Here is a 19,882-nt window from a genome sequence, read left to right as displayed (position 1 = left end):
CGGTCTTGAGATGACAGAAGCGACCACAGGGAACGGCAGCGTGCTAAATACGCTCGCTCCATCCCCAAACGGACCACCAGCACTTGACCGCAAGTGCGTCTCCTTCTGAATTCTCCCAATCGTCATAGCCAATCTCCTCGCCTTCCTCCACGATTGTGAGACCGATATCAGTCATTCTCTGGCGGAATTCTCGCACCTGGGGTAGATAAGCATCGCGCAACGGCATTTCAGCCACAACGCGGGCCTCTAGGCGCTTGCTCAGCCAGGATCCAATCGTATCCACCAGCCACTTCGGATGATTCGGTGAATACAACGGATCGGCTGCGAGAACCACATCAAATCGCTCTGCAGCGGCGGGCAGGGGCTCGGATGTCACAGACCAGTCCAGCATCCCAGTCGTCACGTCCGCCTTCGTTGTGTCGAGGAGCTCGACGTTCAACGCGACGTTGTGAGAGAGATTCGGCACAATTTCGGGAAGGTCAGTCAGATGCACCGCCGCGGTTTCACCCATCAGTGCAGCAAAAGACAGCCCGACAAGTCCTGTGCCGGAGCCCAATTCAAGAGCCTTGATCCGGGGGTTGCTCGAGGGCTCAGCTGACCTATCACACACCAACTGTGACGGTGGCGTATAGAGACGATGGAGACGACGAGAGAGCAAGTAGGAAGAAACCCAGGTTTTCATGCCAAGATTATCTTCGGTGAGGGATGGTTCGTGGAGGGTGAGTTTCAATCCATCACCGGTCGCAGTTGGAATGTTGAAAATGCGCGACATGGCTGGCATAGCTACGGAGATGATCGGATGTTGTCAGAGATTGATCATGATCCCAGGGGAGAGGGCAAAAAGGGAAAGCGATTACCGGCACGACCAGATCGCTCACTGAGACGAGCCCCTGCTGCATCCCACACGGCTTCACGCAACTCGTCCGTCTCCAGCCATGAGAGCGAGCTGGAGACAATCTGGGTGAGATAGCGGGTCACCCCCGCAGGCTGCACCGAAGGCCCCTTGACAGCCTCGGCACTGGTGCCAAAAGTCCGCGGTTGCAGAGTCAGCAAGGCAAGAGCCTTGAGAAGATCGGTCCCTGAAGGTTTTTGGTAAATCTGAGGCAGATCCAAGACTGGGCCAAACACCAATTGCTTATCAGTTCCTCTATCTGAGCGGGTCGGGGAGGATAAGTATGGAATGTGGACATACCGTGGATTGGCTCATCACTTGCGGGATCAATCATGGCTCGCAAGATTGAGGGCTTGGAGACCTAGTCAGCGTTGACGGACAGGAGGCCTGCCTGACACGATGAGACAATTTGCGCGATCAGAGGTATTTATCTGCGGAGCGCATTCCCACGAAGGCCCGCCACACCCACGCCGCCCACACGAAAAAAAAAGACAAAAAAATTAAAATTCCCAAAGTGGAATAGACTGGCTCCAGTTCCGCGGATCGCACCGAGTAGATAGCCTGGAAAATTAGGCACACAGGAACCGAATCCACGCTGTTGGAAACCCAGAAGAGCCTCTGGCATTCCCAAGTCTTTGGTCCACCAGCAGAGTCCAGGCATCCCTCGGCCATGGAGACCAGATCTTGTTGGGCTTTCCATTCACCCAAGTCACATGATTCAATGATTCGATGCCAAATTTCCGTGGACTTTATCTGCATTTCCATCAGAGGAACAAAATTCGAAGACAAGTCTGAGATGGTAAATCTCATTGAGTAAACCCTCGTGAGAAGGGACAGACCCGAACCTGTATGCCCTTCACATGCAACTCTCGATCAGTTTAATGTTGCTTTGAATCCTTGATATGCTTGCTCGATATCGAAAGCCAGCTCTCGTGCCTGCTCTTCACTCAACTCTTCCGTTGCCCGCATTTGATTCAACGCAATCAGCCACTGAATGATCTTTCCGCGATTTTCAAATTCCCCGTCCGTCACTTTATTGACCGATTGTATGACTTCAGAGAGAAGCGGATGCAGGGCATCTTTCGAAAACATATTCAACTTCAAGGCGTCGAGGAAGGTGATGAAATTCTCCGTTGCCGCCAGAATGAGGCTGCCAGACGCACCACCACCTGAGCCTCCAGATCCTGCGCCACTCGCTTGAGGTACATTGTGTGAGGCTTGTTCGACAGTTGCTGGCATGCCTATCCGAAGTCGTTCAGTGGCGCGAGGACATTCCAACTTGTGGTGTGTTAGTACGTTGGTCGTCAAGACTCATGGTCATCTGATCGAACTTACCCCCCACGTCCGCTTGAATGTTTCCAAGTCCACAAATTCTCGTGATACCGACTCGTCACCCAAACTGGACTTGTACTGCTTCAGAAGCCGTGTGCATGTCTCGGTGTATTCGGCTTCGGTGACCACGTCCTTGATGAACGCTTTCTCAAGCCCGTCAAGTGTGATTATGATACTGTAAATTTCGGCAAGAGACTCGTATAGCTCGCGCTCGCCTGAGTTGGATACAAGTTTCACTTCCTGCGACTTCGTTCAGCGGGGACAAACCCCACACATTGAGGTAATCCGGAGCCAACTATACCTCATCAAGACTGATTGTGGCCGACCGTGCCGGATTGGGTGTGTAGCTATAAGGCGTGGGCGCGTATGATAAAGGCCGCTGAGAATACATCTTTGAGTCGTACGGATGACAAGTAGAACACACGCGAAATAGTCTCGCAAGCTTCGTGAATCGTGAATCGTGAATCAAGCGTGTCCAATCTCTCCGAGCGTCCGTGACGCGGAGCTGCGTCCTTATCGGCAGCTCCGAAGGCGGTCAGGAAGGCGGACTCAGCGATAATACCCCCAGCCAAATTTTTTTTCCTTAGCGTCCGCTATAATCAGAGAGCCAGCCAGAATTTTTGCAGCGAAATCTGACAAAATGGCCGGCGCAAAGAAAGCGACGAAGAAATTCGAAAAAAGCATCTCAAGGATGTTATCGAGCGACGCAAGTCCAACGCGAAGGTGAAGCAGCGCCATCAGCTCAATGAAAAGCGCAAGGCTCAGAGCGCCAGCCGCCGAGATGCCGAAGAGGAGGACCAGCCTGACCCCGAGGAGGCTAAGAAGGAGAACGCCTTCGCCGAGATGAACGTCGACGATTTCTTTGCCGGTGGCTTCGATATTGCCGATTCGACTGATGGGAAGAAGAAGAAGTCGGGCAAGGATGTGACCCCCAAAATTGGAAAGCGAAAGCGCGCTGCCACCCAGGAGAAAGAAGCCGATGCTAGCGAAGAAAGCGCGGCCAGCGACAATGACGACAACGATGATGAGGATAACTCAAGTGATGCCAACGACTTTGATGCGCACAAAGACCAATTGGCGGCACTTAAGGAGAAGGACCCCGAATTCTACAAATATCTTCAGCAGAACGATTCAGAGTTGCTTGACTTTGGCGCTCAAGGCGACCTATCAGAGGTTGATGAGTTGAGTGAAGGTGAACCTGCTGAGGAGGAGGGGCCTGCAAAGAAGAAAAAGAAGAAGAGCAAGAAGGACGAAGAAGATCAAGAGGACGAGCCGGAGGCCACTCAGAACACCCTGACCATTCCCATGGTCAAGAAGTGGCAGAGCCTGATGGAGGAGCAACATTCGATCCGTGCCATGCGCCAGACAGTCCTTGCATTCCGTGCTGCTGCCTCCGTTAATGACGCCGAAGCCCCGGAGCAGAAGTACACCATCTCCGATCCCAACGTCTACCATCAGGTCCTGGTTACGGCGCTGAATGTCGTTCCCAAGGTCCTGGGCCATCACCTCCCTGTCAAGGAGTCCGCTTCGGGCAAGATCCGGGTTTCCCTGGACTCCAAGAAATTCAAGACTCTAACTCCGTTGATCAAGTCTTACACGTCCTCCGTTCATCAGCTTTTGATCAACCTCTCCGATGCATCGACGTTGAAGTTGACTTTGTCAGCCATGGAGCCCATGCTTCCTTATCTCCTTCAGTTCCGCAAGGTTCTGAAGACTCTGATTAAGACCGTTGTGGGAATTTGGGCTGATGTCTCCACTGCCGACGCGACCCGGATCACGGCCTTCCTGTTGCTCCGTCGCCTCATGGTTTTGGGCGATGCAGGCATCAAGGAGACTGTGCTCAAGGCCACGTACGAGGGTGTGGTCAAGGGCAGCCGCAACACGACCGTGCACACACTGGCTGGTGTGAACCTCATGAAGAACTCCGCGGCTGAGATCTGGGGCATTGACCAAAATGTCGCCTACACAGCGGGTTTCAGCTTCATTCGACAGTTGGCTATGCATCTGCGCAGTAGCATTACCAACACATCAAAGGAATCCTACAAGACGATTTACAACTGGCAATACGTGCACTCTCTCGACTTCTGGTCGCGTGTTCTAGCTCAGCACTGCGATGGCCTCGTTGAGGCCCAAGCTGGCAAGCAGTCTGCCCTGCGGCCTCTCATTTACCCTGTTGTTCAGATCACTCTGGGCGCAATGCGTCTCATCCCCACTGCTCAGTACTTCCCTCTCCGCTTCCAGTTGACGCGCGCTTTGCTGCGTATCTCTCGTGCCACCGGCACCTACATCCCGCTTGCACCCGCACTCATTGAGGTCCTTACCTCTGCTGAGATGCGCAAGGCCCCCAAGTCTAGCACTTTGAAGCCGCTTGATTTCAACACTGCTATCCGTGCGCCCAAATCCTACTTGCGTTCTCGCACTTATCAAGACGGTGTTGGTGAGCAGGTCGCGGAACTCCTGTCTGAGTTCTTCGTTCTGTGGTGCAAGCACATTGCGTTCCCTGAGCTTTCTGTTCCCGTGGTCGTTGCCTTGAAGCGCTGGCTGAAGCAGGTCTCCGCCCGCAGTGGTGGCAACAAGAATGCCAAGATCAACCAGATGATCCTTCTTCTTGTGCAAAAGATCGAGGCCAATGCTCGATGGATCGAGGAGCGTCGATTGAACGTTTCGTACACGCCACGCAACCGAACCGAGGTGGAGAATTTCCTCAAGGACGCCGACTGGGAGACTACACCTCTCGGCGCGTTTGTCAAGACCCAGCGTAAGCTCCGGGAGGAACGGGCTGCCATCGTCGAGGAGAGCCGTCGGGAAGAAGAGAAGCGCCGTGCGGAGGACAAGAAACGCGACGAAGATGAGATGATGGAGGACTTTGGCAGCGATGGAGACAGCGATGCTGGTGAGGATGAGGAAGAGGAGGAGAGCGAAGATGAGATGGAGGAGGAGGAAGAATCGGAAGAGGAGGATGAGGATGAGGTCGAAATGGAGGAATAGACTGACCTCTTCTCGCTTTGTGTCTCACGATAACCTGTTCTATACATTTCTGGGATAAAAAGAACCTTTGGCGTTCAGTTGGCTTTATATGCAACCCAATGAATTATATATTCAATATCAGGACTTGTGGAATTGATGTCGTAGACTTGATCCTTCAATTGCCGTGGGCTGCCCTCCTCGGTAGGGATGAATTGAACCAGGTATGCACGTGTGGCTCAGTGATGGAGCATCTGACTCCCATCTCTTATGTAGCAAACAACACTCAATAACCTTAGGCTCACCTGGGTCTCAGCAATCGGAGCTGAAGGCCAGTGTTCACAACGTAGACAACCGTTGATCCATACATACCTATCTAGGACATAGAGATAGAGCACCAAAAGGTAGGTATGAGGTTCTTCTTCATTTTGAGTCCTCCGAGGCTTCGGATGGGCAATCTAAGAATCTTTCTTTCCATCATCCTCCGGCCTTCGCCAATGCCCGCTCTTGCCCCCAATCTTCTCCAACAATCGAACTCCTTCAATGACCATCCCCTTGTCCACCGCCTTCAACATATCATACACAGTCAATGCGGCCCCCGTCGCAGCCGTCATGGCTTCCATCTCCACTCCCGTCCGACCAAAGCAACTCACGGTGGCCATGATCTGCATACAACCATGATTCTGCGCTCCAGATCTCATTTCAATTTCCGTAGGTCCCTCGAGCTCCACGCTGACTTCCACACCGGTGATGCCCAGTCCGGGGTGACAGAGCGGGATCAGATCGGGAGTCTTTTTCGCCGCCATGATGCCTGCAATTCGGGCTACGCTGAAGACGTCGCCTTTATGCGTGCCTTGACCTTGACGCAGGAGGGCCCATGGGCGCGGGTTGGAGAAAGTAACGGCGCAGGCTGCTGTGGCGATGCGCTCGGTTTCGGGCTTCAGGGTGATCTGGGTCATGTGTACGGTATGAGACGGGGTGAGATGAGGGAGGTCAGGATCAGATGCGTTTGGGAGAGCGTGAGAAGGGTGGCTCTTCTTGTTGTTGTTGTCGGATTGGGATTTGATTGAAGACTGTGGGGAGTCGGATAGACTTGTGCGTGTGGTGTAGCGACGGATTTGCAAAGATTCGCGGTGTAGGGGGAGCATATACGCTGGGATTCGCGACCAGGGGGACGAAATTGGGACCAGCCGTGTTGGGTTCCAACCTGCTACGCCTTGCAAGGCCGCCTTACGATCTATGTGGCTCATCAGCATTGTGAAACACATCAGTTGAAGGCCACCAGGGCAATGGCATGTCCGAGATTTTGAGCATGAAATTCAGTATTTACATGTCATGCGACAGCCGTCTATGTATTAGAGTCCGCAGTTCAACTCCCACAACGTAACGAGACTGCGGTATTCCACGTTTCCCCACAGGCGTAGAAAAGAACGTCCCGGCATCATCAAGTAGCATCAAACGGATGCGCAAGAACGGAAAAGGAGAGAAAAGATAGGAAGAAAAGAAAGAAAGAAAAGACCATCGCGTCTACCCACCAATCAAAATCATAGGCCGGTTCTTCATGTTCTCCAGTTGACCCATCCCAGCGTGCTTAGCCTTCTTGCGTTTGACCGCCATGCCGATGATGTCGAGGATCTCTCGTTCGCGTTCGTGAACCAGTGCGCCTTCGTCGCTGAGACGGGCAGCTGACTGCACGGTTTCCATCAGTCGAAGCTCTCTGGCGGTAGCCTCATCGATAGGCATTCCATTGTTCTCTTTGCGGATGATGTCGCGCAAGGATACTTCGGAGTTTCCAAAGAGACAGACTTTCAGATTCCCATCGCTAGTGATTCGCAGGCGATTGCAAGTGCCGCAGAAGTTATGGGTCATGCTCGTGATGAACCCTACTCGTCCTTCGAATCCGGGAACACGGTAGGTCTTACTCGTGTCATTCTTGTGGTCTTGCACTTTCTCCAGTGTCGGGTATTTTTCCCGAATCACGGCCAACATTTCCTGGTAGGCGAACATTTTGCCCTTGTTCCACTTGTTCCCGTCAAAGGGCATATACTCGATGAACCGCACCTCGATTGGCTTCTCCCGACCCAGCTCGACAAAAGAGGTGATTTCGCGATCATTCATCCCGCGCATTACGACGCAGTTGATCTTCAACTTGATGCCCGCACCGAGTTTGTTCATCTCCAGAATCCGGTCGATGCTCTTCATCACGGCATCGAACCCCTTGCGGCGAGTCATGATCTGAAACTGAAACGGATCGAGGGTGTCCAGACTCAGATTGACCCCGGTGAGGCCGGCCTCGGCCATCGCGTCGAGTTTCCGGTGCAGCGAGATCCCGTTCGTCGTCAGACATAACTCGCGGAGGCCGTCCCGCCGCAACTGGCCGATGTCCTGCATCAGTGGCACAATATCTTTGCGCACGGTCGGCTCTCCGCCCGTCAGGCGGATTTTCGTCACCCCCTGTGAGACGAAGAGCGACGACAGGTACACGATCTCTGGGGAGGTGAGTAGTCGTGCGGTGGGGGACAAGTCGATCCCTTCCTCGGGCATACAGTACAGACATCGCAAATTGCAGCGTTCGGTAACACTGATGCGTAGATAGTCATGCTGCCGATCGAACGTATCCGTGAGGAATTCGGAGAACGGTCTCGCAGACTTGAGTCCGCTCAGTCGAGTTGAGGATGAGGAGGTGGCGACGGGGAGCGGGTGAGAGAGCGCGGAGTCTGCCGCGCTTGACGGCGATGTCCTCGTCGTTGTTGTTGTTGTCGGGTGAGTGCTGTGGTGCCGCGACAACCATGTCCTGGTGATTCTCGATCCTGAGGAGTACGGAATCCTTCTCCGTAACATGATGGTGGACTTTCGCCTAGTGTTGGGTGAGGCCAAACCTCACTGTGAGGGGCACTTGGAGAAATGAAAACGATGGCTTGCGGAGTGCAGCTCGAAGCCGAAGCTCGGGCCCTCCGACCCAAAGAGGGTCGTGAACCTGGGGGGGGAATATGGAAACAGCGGAACGAGCAATCCAAGTGCCGCTCTTAACACACGAAACCGCGAGAATCGCAGGACAAGATGTCAATGTCAGAACTTCGTTTCACAATCGCGAGTCGTGGAATATACACATGTCGAGCGGGGAGAGAGCATAGAGGAGGCTGTCGTGTGCGCATGCTGAGTCATGGAAGTCATGATTAGTTACGTTATGAGGTAGTACTTAACTAGTAAGTGTTGTACTTTGTATTACTGCAGCGTTCATGAAGCGAAGCTTATCAGCCCCGACTCACCCGACCGTTCGGGACCCACCGACCAGCCGCATGGGCTTTCTCCGCGGGCGACTCCGAGAGTGATCATAGTCACGTGAGTCACAACTCACGTGAATACCTCCGTTCGGCCCTGTATGGTCCGGTGACTATCCTTACAGACCCGATATTTAAGAGACACTATAGATATACTTCAAAAATCAATCTTTCTTTACTCTTCGAATCATATACTGAACAAGGAAGCATGTTTAGTATTCGACGTCTAACTAGGAGCCTTGATTATCAAATTCAATGGTCCATTAAATATTATAGTAAGCCATGCCGAGCGGATGTCTAAAATAAGTTATTCATTTATTTGATGCCTCAATCTACCGCCATCATACTAACCTAGAGTTAGAGGCTTCCTTAGGTAGAAGAGAATTATGGCATTATGGATTAGAAGCTTATGTCTCTAGATTCCTAAGAAAGAGCCTGTTGCTACAGGTTGAAGAAGTGTTAGGTTAAGGAAAATGTGACATAGGGTACGGGGGCTTAAGGATGACAAAAGCCCGTCACAGGCTTTTGTGATGCTTATAAAGTAATATGAGGCGCGGCGATCCAGCTTGTCGACAACGTAATGCTATCCTATCCTAGTAAATCCACCCTGAAGTATCATGATTCCAATCTGGACGAAGCCAGAGCCGATTAGGAGTCTTGACAAGATCGAAGAATGCTAACCAAGCATCGTCCCATTTGTTCGACTTCGTCCATTTGTCGCAGTTTCGAAAGCCTACCCAGTAACTACGGAATTAGCGAGGCTCATCATGCAACAAATGTTCAAACGATCGTCAGAAAGAGCAAATCTTTTTCCCCGACTGTGCCCAGCATCCTCACTCAGCCCATAGTCAATGCGGTACTGGCTGACGAGGAACTCACAGAGTTCGCGTGTTGAAGTCCCATACTAAATTGGCAGCTCCGGCGGCGTCTGGCCAGATACCCATCGCCGTGATCTGTCTAGTCATTGTCACGATTGCTCAGATACTCGACCGAAACAAGCGGCAGGCTTGAAACTTACACAAAGGTCTCGCGAAAAGCAGCTCGAATTTCCTCCCGCTCCTGCTGACCTAAAGTCCAGAACATGGTGGCTTTCCCAGTGTAATCACCGAGCTGCGAACCGGGGACGATCTCCCACGCGTAGTAACTCAGAAAGCCACCAGGGACGAGCCCCGAGGGACCTTGTCGACCGTCGCAATATCCAATAAAACGGGGAGTGATTGTAGAACCGCGTCGAGTCAAGGTGGAGAAGGCTTGAAATTCTTTGGTGCGATACGCCCTGGGGTAAGCCTGCTTTGCCCGAACGGTCGAGTCCTCAAGCTCAGTATCGATTTCTGGAATTTGCATTACAATGCGCATCATAGCCTTTTGTTGGCAGCCTCCAATCTGGGTACAGCGTAGAAGAAGAGAAGCTAGCGAGGGGCCGGCTGCTCCTTTGGGCAGCTGGGCGGCGTGTTCATGTAAAATGTCAACAACTTCCCAGTTCGTGGGCTGTGGGTGGGAGAGGCTGATGCGCTTGCCGACTTGGAAGAGCTGGCCCACGCTGCCCTGCCTGAACCAAGAGCTCGGATATGATGACATTCTCAGGACTGGACTGGATTGAAGCAGTTGACGAGAGGCGATGTTGATGGAGAGTGTGGGAGGACCCCGAAGTACTATACGATTATGCGCATGACGAGGCCTCACTACTAGACTACTGGCAGCAGAAAGGCGACTAACAGCCAATGATTGGGGGAGAAAAGGGCCCAGGCCTCCGCTTGGCGGCGCGGCATCACATCACCCGTGTCACGTGTGGGCATCATCGGAGGGTAACCTTACGGCGGGCCCTCACGTGGACGGGAATAGGAGTGGCTTACGGCACAGACGATTCTCGCGACACCCCCTGGCACCTACTAGAACTTACCTACCCGACCGTGCCTACCTGCGGGGCTGCTCATCCATGATTCCATCGTATCATATGGATCGGCCTGGACCTCCAGACCTGCCCTGAGCTGCCGGCGGAGACTAGGGGGCCGTCCTGTTCTTCGTTACCACTAGGTGTCGGCCGGGCATAGGGCTCGTCCCTTGGGCAATACCATGCTTGTGACCTTCAGTGTTGAATAATGGATACCACACTCTGCGCAGAAGATGCTTAATTCCCGTCACGATGAAGGTTCTGGTCAGCGGTCCCTGGTTCTATGCAGCGATAGGTGCTATCCACATCGACCGTAATCATCGCGGCATCCAGTGCAGTCATGACATGGTCAACCGTCAAGGCCAAACTGCAGGCTTCGCTTGCTACGACAAGCGATTCCTGAAAATGTGTCAAACGAGTCACGAATCTTGGAGAATTTGATAGGTAGGTGACACATTCATTGTTCATCCATCTCTTGATCTCACTAACCCCTTACAGTCAATGAAAGTCACACAACAGGCGATCAATTTCTGAACGTCCGTGGATTTAAAGATTAGGCGTGTCTGGATAGCACATGCGTGTATCTAGAACATTCACCCATCCTTTCATTTGCCAGCGACTTTGACTGGATATTCCATGCTTGCTAACCAGTTTCATCTGGCAATTTTCACCAGCAACATCATCTGCGGGTCAGCATATGTAGCAGAACACTTGAGCAGATAGATGCCTCTCGATGAATGAATTCCCACCACGATCAGCATAGGCTTTCAGTCCACTGTTGGGCTCGCAATCCACCCATCTCAAAGTGACGATCTATCAAGGACAATGAAGCCATATGGAAGAAGCACATTCGTAAAGTGGTCACATTAGGGTCTTCCAGCCCATGCGAGCCTTGAATCACTGGCGATACTTCCAGTTTCCATTTTCTCCTCTCGACCACCTGGCGAAGGAATACCGTCTCGTCGTACGTGGACAAGACACCATACTTGAGTCCAAGGTCGCACATGTACATTGCAATCTGGCCTTCCACTTGTCATTATCACTGTTGAGTAGATCTTGTGGAAGACACTTTACCGAGGTTTCTGCGGAGCCCCCACTCTGATCCACCGTTCATCGCTGTCATCACAAGTTCACCCAGTTGGTGCTCCCTTATCCAAGGTGTTTTGAGTTCGCCGACAACAAGATGCGTATTGCTCGATGGGTTCCAGATCATAAAGTCAGGGCTTTTAGCATAGGTTGGCAAGACACATTTAGCGTCCCCGAAGCGAAAGTCAAGCTGTTGAGCCACTGCCACATGAGTCAATGCTTGCGAGATCCGCTCAGTGAAACGAGATTGAACACCTCGCTCCTCTCCGACGTGGTAGTACTCGTGCGCAAGCGGACTGACGCCCAGAATAGGGAGCTGCGCAGTATCATCCCATTTCGTGCTGTCAAAAGTATCCCTTACATTGGCTTCGAAATGATCCCAGAGGCCAAGCTTCCCAACAAATGAGATGGGATGAATGGCGGAACTTTGCGTGTGATAAGGGCCGACATTCAAAGGTGGCAGAGGTTCGAAGAAAAAATTTCGCAATGGTTGCACGAATGCCATGACGGCTGTATTGAGGATGAAGGGAGGTAAACAGCCACAAGCAATCGACTGAACTGAACGAATTGGAATCTGGCTGTTGATTGCTGTGATTATTACGGCTTTCAGGGGGAGAAGGGTGTTTTCATCTTACAGTAGTGTCTACGCCATCACCTGATGATCCGGCTCGGTAGCCGCGGGCCTCGTACCTGCCCTCTATCCAATGCAATCTTGTTGGAAGCCAGGAAGAGAGACGCAAAAAAGAGAGAGCCCGAGGGTGTTATCGACAATTAGCTTCGCATCCAAAAAGGGTCTCTGGCGTATTTCTCGATGTCAAAAGCGATTTTATGAATATAATTGGTGTCTTCAAGAAGGGCAACATAGCCCTAAGTCAAATTATCCACCGGACGATCAACTGGAAGCCCTTCCAGTTCTGAGACGCAGTTTATTACGACGATCTCTCAGTCTCTAGGATTGCTATGTTAGCATCTACCGACTGATATTAGTCAAGGATTAAGCAACATCGAAGGCACACACTTGTTATATAGATTAATGCTAGACCTCACCACGGTTACTGGAAAAAGGGTTGAGATCGCTGGGTCAAAGCGCGTGGCGGTCGGCACAAATTAACTGAAAGCAGATGTAACTCGTCCCTCGCAAAAATCAAATTGATCGATCAAGCATTTTGATAATCAAATAACAGACCATTTTCACATCACTCTGGATCTCCGGACACTGATTAAGGAGCTAGGACTCCATCAGTATTAAAGGTACTTCTTGAGTTCCAATAAATTAGCACTGCTACATCAAGCATCAGGTCGAGGCTATTATCCACACGCAAATCTGGAGAGACAGAATGACCGGTGACAGGTCATATCATTTTTATGGATTAGTACTCTGCATAAGCGACTACTTTTGATGAGCTATCCGAACCTATCGACTACATCGCCCCTGGTTTGAACATAGACGGCCTGTTGATATCATTCAGACTTCCAAGCCAGTGTCTGTGACGAAGCAGGTGTTATAACGCTTCAAAGCTCTGTTCCTCTCAAGCTTCAATCTATTTAAAGTGGACTCTACGTTGAAACCTCCACGTTTAAACTCTGATTGGTTCGGTGTAACTTAACAGTCAAGAGAAAGGTAGTTCCACGCGCTACAAGAAGGATATTAGCTATCTCTCGAATAGTAGAGGGCCTAGACGCTAAGGTTCCCCCTGCGAATCTATGAAGAGCATCTATTTAGCAAGCGAATCCTCTTCTAATCAGGTCAATTTCTGGTTAGGGTTACGTCTCTTATTATTAGAGACAAAACTATATACACGCATGTATAGGGTACTGTGCGGAATTTCGTATAGCCTCGCTACTACGCGAATAGACTTAACGCGGCTATCTTTAATATCGGAGAGGGCTAATAGAATATTGCCCTCTTGAATAGCTAATTTATGCGAGGATATAGCACGGATTAGTGGCAGAGTAGTTAGTTGAATTTGGTGGGTTGGTAGATTAACGCGTTTTCTAGTGGGGTGTCTAGGGTGACCGTGTGTCTAGGGTGACCGTGTGTCTAGGGTGACCGTGGATTACGTTATAGGGCGGCTCCGGGATCACATCGACTCTTAACGGCCGGGAAAGTAAATCGTGGCAAATTTGTATAAATTCCGCGAAGGTAGTTCGCTAACTACGCTCGTGGTTCTATCTCCCTTCGTCTTAGACCTGCTTCTATCGCTCTTCGGCCTCTTTCCGTCGCTCCTCAGCCTCTTTCCGTCGCTCCTCAGCCTCTTTCCGTCGCTCCTCAGCCTCTTTCCGTCGCTCCTCAGCCTCTTTCCGTTGCTGTTCAGCCTACAGAAAGAGACTTTTATAATCCGGAGAGCTGTTGTCAGCTATCACTTTGTTGGAATAGGAGGTAGTAGCCTACGATCTACTTTAACGCGTCTAGACTGGCGTTCGATTTAGGCGGATCACAGCGGTGGGGTCTTTCTCTATCAGGTGAGGGAGAAGAGCCCTCGGCAGAAACATGCAGTGCCACGCGACCTGTGCTGACATTTAGCTACTCCTTCTGAGAATGTTCGCTGACTGCAGTATATGTACCTGCATTGATTGAGGTAGATTACATACGAGATTCTCCACTGGAAAAACAAAAAAGGGTCAAAGCGATGGATGGACCAATGCTACTCCTCAGAGGAATCCAGAAAATCTAGTACAGTACCCAGCTGCATAACGCATTGTGCAATAATGACCCAGAAGGGAATGCAAAACGGCTTTGGAAATCCACTGAACGGAGAGCCACAGGCATGAAGAGGAGTTGGCCACGAGATCATGTCAGCGCATATCAAAGAGCAACTATGCTGTCCACGTCCTTATCCCCCCCTCGGGACGAGTTTGACAAGATGCCTTATTTGTGTATTGAAAAAGAGTTCAGCCTCCGTGGAGTAACTTTTGTACTCGCTTGATCAGGCTCTTCTCAAACTGCTCCACGCCTTGAGTCTGCTCACTCAGCTTACCCGCCTTAAGAACGTACACTGACCGGCGACGCGGGCTCGCTTCAGTCAACTCCTCCTCCTCATCCAGCCCCTCGAAATCCTCGTCAAGCTTGTGCTCGGTATCACGCTTCCCTTCTACCACAGAGCGAATGAGGAATCGGTCGTGAGAAACCAGAATGATCGCTCCGTTGAACGAGGAAAGAGCTGTCGCCAAGGCCGTGACTGTGTGGAAATCAAGATGCGTGGTAATTTCGTCCAGAATCAACAACTGAGGACGGCTCCAAACAATCCGTGCCAAAGCGAGTCGAACAAGCTGGCCTCCAGATAATTTGGCTACTGGAACGTCTGAAGCAATGCGACCGGCCAAGCCCATGGACGAAAGTAGGCCACGAATAGCACCTTCATTCAGATTCCCGTCTGTTTCGGCCACCAGGAGGCTGAGAGCTGTCAGACCAGGCTCGTTCTGACCACGCTCCTGTAGCTCTTCCACCGAGTGCTGCCCATAGTAACCCACTTTCAATCGCGGATGAGTGGTGACCTTTCCCCGGGAGGCAGAGATCTGGCCGTTGAGAATGCGGATCAGAGTAGTCTTACCACCTCCGTTGAGACCCATGATGCCCACCCGATCCCCAATGTGAACCACGAGATTGATATTGTCGAGGATCACCCGATCATTTCTTTGGTATCGAAAAGTGATACCTTCGAGCGAGACCAAGGGCCCCGGAAAGCGAAGTTCCGTCACCTCGGGTATCGCCATGATCGCTCCCTTTTCTTCCTGCGGCACGTCAATTTCCGCGCGACTGGTCAAGTGATACCCTACCAGATCACGATTGAGCTTGAATCGATGGCCATTGGCGTTGACCTGTAGACCCATCCGGTCGTCCACTTTCTTCTGACGAGATTTCGCTTGTCGAAGCTTGTTGTCGTCGTTGGTCTTTTTACCAACCTTCAAGTTTTCGCGGATACTCGCTTCCATGTGTGCAATCTGGCGCTCTTGAGCCTCCTTCATACGTCCCCATCGTAGCCTCTGTTCTTCAAAGTCCTGCTCATACGCGGCGAGATTTCCCCGAAAATAAGTCAGTTTCTGGTCACGTAAGATCACGATTTCCTCGCACACGGCATTGATGAAATCTCGGTCATGCGAGACAAGAAGCACTGTCGTCTCGGATCTTTCTCGCAGTTGTTGGAGATAATTTTCAAGCCAGATCACACCCAGTAAGTCCAGATAGTTGGTTGGCTCGTCAAGAATCATAATGTCGGGCGACTGAATCAGGACGCTCGCGAGCATACATCGCATCCGCCAGCCACCCGAGAGAGTGGAAACTTTCTTTCCCAGGTTTTCTTCTTTGAAACCAAGACCGAGCAAAACTCGGCGAGCTTCTTTCTCCATCTCTGTCAGGTTGATCTTGGGGTGAATTAGTTCCTGCTGCCGGTTGTGTGGAGTGAGGGCAGAGTAAAGAGACTTGCATCTTCGAGTTGGGCCTGGAGGTTGTGAAGCGTCTCAGCTGCGGCCTCTGTGTCCTCTTGGACAGCAGTAGCTTCGATTGTGTCGGCATCTTGAGCGAGCCTGGAGATAAGGATATTCAGTTAGTATCTAAATTCCTCTTGCAATTGCAGTGAAATCTACATTCACTGGCACAATCTCATACCGCTCGCTTGCCGTTTCCAACTTCGCCTCGGCCGACTTGAGATCTTTCCTTGCCTGAAATCCTCTCGCGCCGCTTTTGAGATTCGCATTCTTATTGGCAAGGAATAGATTTCTCTCGGCTTGCTGGTGCTGGAGCTTTCGAATTGCTCTCACTGGTTCGAGGGGGTCTTCGCTGTCGAAGCTTTTTGACAGAACTGCGTTGGATTAGCGATTGTGTCAAGATGCAGAGTCATTGGTCGATCTGCCATACGTCCTACTGTGCGCGTGATCTCATTCTTCGTCTCGTCACTACCCAGTACAGCATCCAGAACGGTACTGTCCAGTCGCAGCTTTCCATAGCCTCCGGACTCATCATCGATCCCGGTTTGCTGGAGGATAGAAATCCGGCTCACATGTGGAATGCCCGGAATGAGCTTGTCAGCCATTGCCCTGAGGAGCGCTATCAAACAAAGACGGTCATTAGCGCCAGCTTCTTGATCGCGCTTTCATCCGTGGTTATGCATACTGGACTTTCCAGTCCCATTGCGACCGAGGAGGCCATAGTGAATGCCACCCTTCAAACGCAGATGGGCATCCGATATAAGCTCTTTTCCCACTGTCTTGATTTTTGACTTCGCTTTAGATTTTAATGTCGTAGAGTCGTGTCCGTTTTCGGATCCATCCGAGGCAATCGTGATAAAAAGACCCTCGACGTCAACCTTTGCGAGGGCACGTTTGCATCAAGTCAGACACTGTTGTGGTTTGGGACGCTCGGTTCTGTGGGTCTACCTACCTCATTCGACGGGTTCTCATCGAGAAGATGGAATCGCGTCTGCTTGCACGTGGCAAGGATCGTAGGAGCTGGTGTCATCATGCGTCTCTTCTCTCGTGCGATATTGAGTCGAAGTCCGATTTGGGGTCGCTGCGGCGTCCTTCAGCTCGAATGCCGACATGGGGAAGGGCTAGGTTCATTTAAAGCTTGATGAAGGACAACCTCCACATTTGGCAGTGTGACTTTTCCACCGCCACAAATCCACTGATATTGAGTTTTCTCTATGCAATCGCCACAAGAAATTTTGATGTCCCTTTTTCGTGTGTAACACAATCGATATGTGCAGATGTCTATCCATCTGGATTGTCCTCTCCCCTCTGGGCGGGCTCCCGATTCGGCTTAGCCTGGAGGCCTGTGGCCAATCCATGCGTCATGCCAATGCGGCGCAAATGTTCCCTTGCGAATTGATGCTGTCTGTGCTGCTGGTTTTTCACTGGCCGCGTCCGCGGAAACGATTAACCAGTTCCACAATCACTCGTATTTCGGAGTCATCTTCACTAACAATTTTCGGCGTGAGTAAATGGGATGACTCAGATCCGAAAACTTTGATCCGGGGCCGCAAGGCGGGGGATATCGGCTTCCTCATTGAGAAATACAGATGTGACGGCTATGCGAGATTTGGAACAGTCCACCAGCGATCTTCAAACAAGTCCTGTCGACTGCCAAATTTTTGATCAGGCGTCACAGTAGACCTTGGATTCAGGTTCTGTCTCTAATAGATGCATTATGAAGACAATATTTAGACAAATCATCGGAGGAGATACACTTTCTAGCTCTCAAAAAGACATGCCAAATGTCCATTGGACTGACCACACTTATCCTCGAGATGACATGGAAGCTTGATTGATATTATTATTATTAAGGGATGCCTATTGCTCAGACCCACATCGAAGCATCAGTGTTGTAACGGTTCCGCATATACGTTCAATGCGTTAACAATCGGACATTGCCATTCCTGTCAAAACAACCCCATGATTCATTGAGCAATAGGACTACCTTGATATGGAGATTACGTCTATGGATTATATATTTATTGTCTCAGCTTTTAGTATCCAGAGCTTCAGTAGTACAACGGTTAGTATACACGCCTTCCACGTTTGTGAGTGTGTGACCGGGGTTCGACTCCCCGCTGATGCATATTTTTTTCTCTTATTTTTGAATGTTCCCGACACGCATCCTCCGACAAGAAGCCCTAACCTGCAGCCACGGCTCTGTGTTGCTGGGGCCGTGGACCTGGGCATGTCACCCAAGGGTTTCAGCCCTCCGCATATATCATAAAAGCTATACCAGTAGACTTTTCTGAATCGGCAAGATTTAGCATTTTGAAACCACATACTAACTTTTATTTCACTAGCAAGTCTTCTTCGAATCGTCCACAAGGCGTAGGAACCCAATTCATCTTCTCCCATCATCTATTCCGAATCTGAGTGACATTGTCTTTCCTGATCCTCTCTCACAAAATTCTACGAATCTTAGTAGAGTATGAATTGAGCTTGCTCTGCACACAGGATGTAAGAAAAGCGCTAGGACTTGCAGGACAGTGCATGACCAACTTCGAGTGACAAGTTAGAGAAGCATCACGTCTGAGAAAACTTGGGGGAACGCCAGTTGTCAATGCACGCACGATTTCTAGCTCAACTACCACATGACCGAGTTACAATGAGAGAATGCGCTTCAAGACTATCGTTACAGGTAGTGCAATGACTTGTATCACCGTTGGCTTGCTAAACTGTAGCCAAGGGAGCGAACGCAAGCTAAAAACACCAAGTGACGGCAAAATCTTACAGAGAAGGGTCTTACCTCAAGACACATGTGCGAAAGCTGCTCCATCACGAAGGGCGATCTAGACGCTCCAAAAATACTGACTCAGACAGAAAGTAGCTACCTTTGGATGATCTGTTACGTTTACTTGAAGAAGCCGCTCGAGCAGCGGAAGGCCTCTGATACTGTTTGGTATCTCACCCATAGAGATTGGAGTTATGTACATGGCCAATTTTTGATGTGTTCATTATCATGAGTTTTCGAAATATCCAATGTAGACTGCTTCAGGGATGAATTTGATGGCTAGCCGCTGCTGTTCCGGAGCTGGATTGAGAGTTTCAAGATGGCTCTGCGTATTGATTGAGCTTACTCGCTAAATGGATGAAGGAGTCGGGGCTTCTCTAGTGGGGTGGTCCTGCAGAGACAGTGAGCAAAAGCCACCATGTACGCATTATGTTGCAACGTCCCTAGGTGCCTTCAAGAGTCGCGGTACGATAAGTCATCTCCTGAACCAGGGTTCAGAAGACCGAGGGAAAAGGCTCGCAGGCTAGCCCCAGGGAATTCGTAACTTCAAGACCCAGCATATCATACCAGCCTATGTTGTTTCAGTGCTTTCCCGATATAGTCTCTGGATTCTGGAAGCTTGGGAGATATTGAAGTATTGATATCGATGGTCCGAGATCTTTGGTTTATTCAGGTCCGACTGTCTGGGCGCTACTAGTATGCTAGATGATAGGATTACCGAAGTTTTCAAATCTATTCGTTAGGTAGAGACTTGAATGTTACAATTTTTCCGTGTAAAGATGCTTCAATCGTGACCCTTCTTGTGCTATTGACAAACTGAAAGTTCAACACACTGACAAGCTGACAAGCTGACTCCATTGGTCGAAAAGGTTTGGTCCATATAATTTGCAGTTGGACTCTAACTCACATCCAAAGCTTCAGTAGTACAACGGTTAGTATACACGCCTTCCATATTTGAGAGTGTGTGACCGGGGTTCGACTCCCCGCTGATGCATAAGTTTTTCTTGTTTTTGCCCTTTGGATCTTCACAATACGCGTTCCCCGCAAGGTGGTTGAGAGATATCGGCTACTTTAGTTTCAGCGTTCTCGAAGAATTCTTACCTTGTGGAGCCTTTCGCCAATTGGCAAATAGAGTGATATCTGGGTGCTGAGTAGGTAGAATAACATTAAAATTCGCCGCCTCCGGAATGTGTGTACAAGCCTAGTTGGCTCAGGTACCTTTGGCCTATCGGCAA

General features: G+C 50.6%; 8 protein-coding genes and 2 non-coding genes across 10 annotated transcripts; 4 read left to right on the top strand and 6 right to left on the bottom strand.

Moving 5' to 3' along the window:
* Positions 1-43: 43 nt before the first annotated feature.
* Positions 44-1,226, bottom strand: POX_c03846 (uncharacterized protein; the record flags this gene model as incomplete). The annotated part of the gene is made up of 3 exons (XM_050112733.1): positions 44-783; positions 858-1,115; positions 1,193-1,226. 3 exons carry the CDS (start codon positions 1,224-1,226, stop codon positions 44-46), a joined length of 1,032 nt encoding a protein of 343 aa, XP_049970289.1.
* A 539-nt stretch (positions 1,227-1,765) lies between these two features.
* Positions 1,766-2,615, bottom strand: POX_c03845 (Vacuolar protein sorting-associated protein 28; the record flags this gene model as incomplete). The annotated part of the gene is made up of 3 exons (XM_050112732.1): positions 1,766-2,170; positions 2,228-2,464; positions 2,526-2,615. 3 exons carry the CDS (start codon positions 2,613-2,615, stop codon positions 1,766-1,768), a joined length of 732 nt encoding a protein of 243 aa, XP_049970288.1.
* A 249-nt stretch (positions 2,616-2,864) lies between these two features.
* POX_c03844 (uncharacterized protein) lies at positions 2,865-5,212 on the top strand (the record flags this gene model as incomplete). Its single annotated transcript, XM_050112731.1, has 2 exons — positions 2,865-2,947; positions 2,998-5,212. The coding sequence occupies 2 exons, from the start codon at positions 2,865-2,867 to the stop codon at positions 5,210-5,212; spliced, it is 2,298 nt and encodes a 765-aa protein (XP_049970287.1).
* A 434-nt stretch (positions 5,213-5,646) lies between these two features.
* POX_c03843 (Molybdenum cofactor biosynthesis protein 1) lies at positions 5,647-8,029 on the bottom strand (the record flags this gene model as incomplete). Its single annotated transcript, XM_050112730.1, has 2 exons — positions 5,647-6,425; positions 6,724-8,029. The coding sequence occupies 2 exons, from the start codon at positions 8,027-8,029 to the stop codon at positions 5,647-5,649; spliced, it is 2,085 nt and encodes a 694-aa protein (XP_049970286.1).
* A 1,033-nt stretch (positions 8,030-9,062) lies between these two features.
* Positions 9,063-10,047, bottom strand: POX_c03842 (uncharacterized protein; the record flags this gene model as incomplete). The annotated part of the gene is made up of 3 exons (XM_050112729.1): positions 9,063-9,213; positions 9,349-9,426; positions 9,488-10,047. 3 exons carry the CDS (start codon positions 10,045-10,047, stop codon positions 9,063-9,065), a joined length of 789 nt encoding a protein of 262 aa, XP_049970285.1.
* Positions 10,048-10,593: 546 nt separating this feature from the next.
* On the top strand, positions 10,594-10,917 carry POX_c03841 (uncharacterized protein; the record flags this gene model as incomplete). The annotated part of the gene is made up of 3 exons (XM_050112728.1): positions 10,594-10,655; positions 10,722-10,804; positions 10,859-10,917. 3 exons carry the CDS (start codon positions 10,594-10,596, stop codon positions 10,915-10,917), a joined length of 204 nt encoding a protein of 67 aa, XP_049970284.1.
* Positions 10,918-11,114: 197 nt separating this feature from the next.
* Positions 11,115-11,951, bottom strand: POX_c03840 (uncharacterized protein; the record flags this gene model as incomplete). The annotated part of the gene is made up of 2 exons (XM_050112727.1): positions 11,115-11,383; positions 11,435-11,951. The coding sequence occupies 2 exons, from the start codon at positions 11,949-11,951 to the stop codon at positions 11,115-11,117; spliced, it is 786 nt and encodes a 261-aa protein (XP_049970283.1).
* Positions 11,952-14,338: 2,387 nt separating this feature from the next.
* On the bottom strand, positions 14,339-16,904 carry POX_c03838 (uncharacterized protein; the record flags this gene model as incomplete). The annotated part of the gene is made up of 6 exons (XM_050112726.1): positions 14,339-15,795; positions 15,867-15,970; positions 16,053-16,245; positions 16,302-16,490; positions 16,557-16,749; positions 16,824-16,904. The coding sequence occupies 6 exons, from the start codon at positions 16,902-16,904 to the stop codon at positions 14,339-14,341; spliced, it is 2,217 nt and encodes a 738-aa protein (XP_049970282.1).
* Positions 16,905-17,919: 1,015 nt separating this feature from the next.
* Positions 17,920-17,999, top strand: POX_tR090. Its single transcript has one exon. It is a non-coding gene; the product is annotated as a tRNA-Gly (tRNA).
* A 1,562-nt stretch (positions 18,000-19,561) lies between these two features.
* On the top strand, positions 19,562-19,641 carry POX_tR091. Its single transcript has one exon. It is a non-coding gene; the product is annotated as a tRNA-Gly (tRNA).
* The last annotated feature ends 241 nt before the right edge of the window (positions 19,642-19,882 follow it).

This window comes from Penicillium oxalicum, chromosome III (genome assembly GCF_001723175.1).
Source record: "Penicillium oxalicum strain HP7-1 chromosome III, whole genome shotgun sequence".
Taxonomy (NCBI): Eukaryota; Fungi; Ascomycota; class Eurotiomycetes; order Eurotiales; family Aspergillaceae; genus Penicillium; species Penicillium oxalicum.
This window is presented reverse-complemented; position numbering and strand designations above follow the sequence as displayed.